Source organism: Sinocyclocheilus anshuiensis, unplaced genomic scaffold, assembly GCF_001515605.1.
Source record: "Sinocyclocheilus anshuiensis isolate Anshui unplaced genomic scaffold, SAMN03320099.WGS_v1.1 scaffold1854, whole genome shotgun sequence".
Taxonomy (NCBI): Eukaryota; Metazoa; Chordata; class Actinopteri; order Cypriniformes; family Cyprinidae; genus Sinocyclocheilus; species Sinocyclocheilus anshuiensis.
The window spans coordinates 833,659-837,459 of NW_015546040.1; the positions used below are offsets into that span (position 1 = coordinate 833,659).

Consider the following 3,801-nt stretch of genomic DNA (forward strand, 5'->3'; position numbering starts at 1 on the left):
GCAATTGCGAGTTATAAAGTCAGAATTGCGAGATATAAAGTCACACTTGCGAGATAAAACTCGCAATTCTGACTTTTTATCTCACAATTCGGACTTTTTTTCTCAGCATTGCGTGATACAAACTCGCAATTCTGACTTTTTTTCTCGCAATTCTGACATTTTTTCTCGCAATTCTGAATTTTTTTCTCAGAATTGCGTGATATAAACTCGCAATTGCAAGTTAAAGTCCAATTTTGAGGGGGGAAAAAGACTGATATGTTCTTTGCGAGTTTGTATCACGCAATTCTGAGAAAAAAAGTCCGAATTGTAAGATGAAAAGTCACAATTACCTCTTTTATTTTTTATTCAGTGGCGGAAACGGGCTTCCATACTAACCGCTGCAATAGCAAAAAAAATAAAATAATAATAAATAATAAAAAATAATAAAATATAAAAAAAAACTCTCGTGATATTTTAAGAACAATTACAGAATTGTTCCTGTTATTGTTAAACGTTATTGTTGTTATTTTTTTTTGTGGCTAAATCACGTTTTAGATAGGATGTCAACAACCGCTTAAAAATAACTGCATTCACTATGTACAGATAAGTGCATATGTATTATTTTTATTGTTCTTTAATGCTAACATTATAACATGAATTGCAGTGAAACTGTTATACAGTTGAATTTATTTATACCACAGTCCAGTGTTTCCCAGGTGGCATATATATGCAAACTCATTCTCTGCCAGCAGGAGGCGCTGGAGGAATTATTGTAATGATATGCTAATGAGCCGCTTTGTGACATCACACAACCCGGAAAACAAACGCTGTAGTCCAAACGAGCCGTTCGTTGTAGTTCTTAGAAAGGGATTTAAAAAAAAACAACTAAATATCTCCCTTTGAGATTTGTAAGTTTGAAGATCTTTTTATGCCCAAACATACACACGATACACTGACTAAAATTCAAAAAGTGAAAAAGCATAATATGACCCCTTTAAGCAAATCCAATCGTTTCAGTTTGTAACTCGCAAATCCGGTCACATTTGATAGACCAATCACAACACAGTTGCTGAGTGCAACCAGCCAATCAGAACCCATTAGCGGAGTCACGAGAGCTAATCGAGGAATAAAAACAAACCTGACAAGAGGCGGATGGAAGATGTGTGAAGGATTGTGTTCCTCTGTCGAGTTTCTCCCGGTGAAGTGGTTTGTATCCAACCAGATGCTTCATTTTGGTGTTTTATCCTTGTTGTGTTGGCATAGCTAACTCAATATACCGTAGAAGCTGCGATCTGCGTCATAACAGCCCGTCAACACTGAGCTAGCGTCGCGATGAATGCAACGCTAAACTGAAATGCTCCGGTTGTAATGAATGAATGAATGCAGTAACGCCACCAGCAGTGTTGACATGATTTATGTTCACCAGAACACGCTAAAATAATGCTACCCTAACCCTTCTTTACATGATAAAGCGTGCATCTAAACGTCCTCCAGTGCTTTGCCTCAGTATTTTACAAGCAGCAACAGCGATACGATCAAAGATACACCAAAAGCACTTGTTTATGATAATAATAATCAGTAATTTTATAATTTAATAATCAGAAACAGTTCATGCTTTAGCCTAAGCTTGCCAAGCAATATGATTGTCACAACCTCATTACATTGCATGTTTAGTTATTTGAGGTTAAACTCTGCTATTTTGTGTTTTCAGTCCAGTTCTACAGTACGTAGACATTTAGAATAAGACACACATTAAAAAAAATTTTTTTTTGAAAAATATCAGATTATTATTTTTGCTAATAATTATAAAAGTGTAATACACATTTACTTTGTATTATTTAACATTTTTACATAAACTCGATTGCAAATGCAAGATAGCTTTGTTAATGTGTAGTTGATTTAATTAATTAAACGTGAAATGTGTTGTGGTCCTGACAGTCATGTTGCTTGGCAAACTTATAAGCTAAATAATTATATTGCTTGTTTAATTATATAATTAGAATCTAAATTTCCAAGTTATATAATATATAATTTAGTAATAAAATACACACTCACTCACACACAGACACACACACACAGAGACAGATAGACTCACACACACACACTCTCTCTCACTCACTCACACTCTCTCACACACACACACACACACACACACACACACACACACTCACTCTCACACTGGCGGACACAATGTGCCCGACTGCGCTTAAGTTAAGACGTGATAGATTCAAAGCATCCCAGCAATGAGACTCGCTCTGACAGCCTGTTAACGGTGAGCGGACGCACATGTCGGGGCCTCCGGTGTGTGAGAGAAAACAGACAGAGATTTCTTATCTTTGTATACTCTCTCTCTCACACACACACACACACACACACACACACTCTCTCTCTCACACACACACACACACGCAGTCTTTCTCTCACACACACACACACATATAATAAGGTTGCCAAGAAACATACTTGTCAGGACCACATCACATTTAATATTTAATTAATTAAGCAGTGCTGAGTTATCATCTTAAACATAAACAGTTATTTTACTTTTTTAATCAAATGTTATGCCAAAATGTGGAATAAGACAATTTTCCCAAAATGTTTAATGATCAGAATTTGTTTATAATTATGACATTATAATATAAATGTACAATTATGTTGATAATTATGTCAATAAATAATGCATTTGTGTCTTATTTTATATTTTAACATAGAACTGCAAAAGAGCTGTGTTTATGTTTAAGAATAACTAGATGTTGCTCAATTAGTGAATTAGTTAATCATGCAAGTGATGACAATTATGTTGCTTAGAAACCTTAAGATAGTGAGTTATATGCATACTTGTTTAATTTTGCATTTTCAAACCAGCTGAAATGTAATAATGTCAAATAAGATGCAATTTTATCAAATAAAATCATGTATTGATAATAAACAAAATTATAATTGTTTGTAGTTATGAAATTGCAAAATGCAAAGATTTCTTCTGACCATTATTACTGTCAATAAATTATTTATGCATCATCTGAAAGCTGAACAAATAATCTTTCCATTGATGTATGGTTTGTTAGGATAGGACAATATTTGGCTGAGATACAACTATTTGAAAATCTGGAAAAATGAAGTTTTGATATATTTACGGTAGGAGATTTACAAAATATCTTCATGGAACATGAACTTAATATCCTTATGATTTTTGGCATAAAAGAAAAATCGATAACTTTGACCCATACAATGTATACAAATACTTTTTAAGTAAATATGACTGCTTTTGTGCTCTAGGGTCACATATATGATTTTTCTTGTATTGGCATATTTGCATGTGTTTGTGGGTGGAGCTTTGGAAAGAGGGGGTGTGGCTAATCACAGCACTCATGAATGCAGCTCTTTTGCGTGTGTTTCCAGCACGTCAGCATCCAGAAGAGATGGAGGCGATGGGATCCGGATCCGGAGCCGAAGCTGAGGAGGCCCAGAGAAACACAGCCATGCTGTGGAGCATCCAGGAGGCCGTTCAGAGGCAGACGCTGCAGATCGGGGCCTCGGCGTGCGGGGCCACGGCGGTGGTGGACGTTCTGCAGGCGCTGGGCATCACGGTGACTCCAGAGACGGTTGATCACTGCGTCAGGACGAGTCTGCGGAGGAACGAGGCGCCGCTTCACGATTACCTGCACTCCCGCAGCAAGGCCGGTACAGCCGCTCTACATACTGTGTCTGATGCTCTAAACCAGTGCTTCTCAAAGTTTTTACAGTGGTTTAAAATTCTTCTAAGTACCTCAACTTAGATCGCAGTCACACCTTTTCCATTAACTCTTTCCACGCCAGCATTTT

General features: G+C 36.7%; 2 protein-coding genes across 2 annotated transcripts in view; one reads left to right on the plus strand and one right to left on the minus strand.

The window, feature by feature from the left end:
- The window catches only part of LOC107698915 (hemK methyltransferase family member 2-like), a 26,656-nt gene that overhangs the window by 1,905 nt on the left and 20,950 nt on the right, over positions 1–3,801 (minus strand). The window lies entirely within an intron of this gene.
- LOC107698914 (uncharacterized) overlaps positions 1,099–3,801 on the plus strand; it is a 9,628-nt gene continuing 6,925 nt past the window's right edge. Inside the window, exons 1-2 of the mRNA XM_016500052.1 lie at positions 1,099–1,185; positions 3,379–3,660. Of these exons, the coding sequence (XP_016355538.1) occupies positions 3,399–3,660 (262 nt within the window). The 5' untranslated portion in view covers positions 1,099–1,185; positions 3,379–3,398. The remainder of the gene's footprint in view (positions 1,186–3,378; positions 3,661–3,801) is intronic.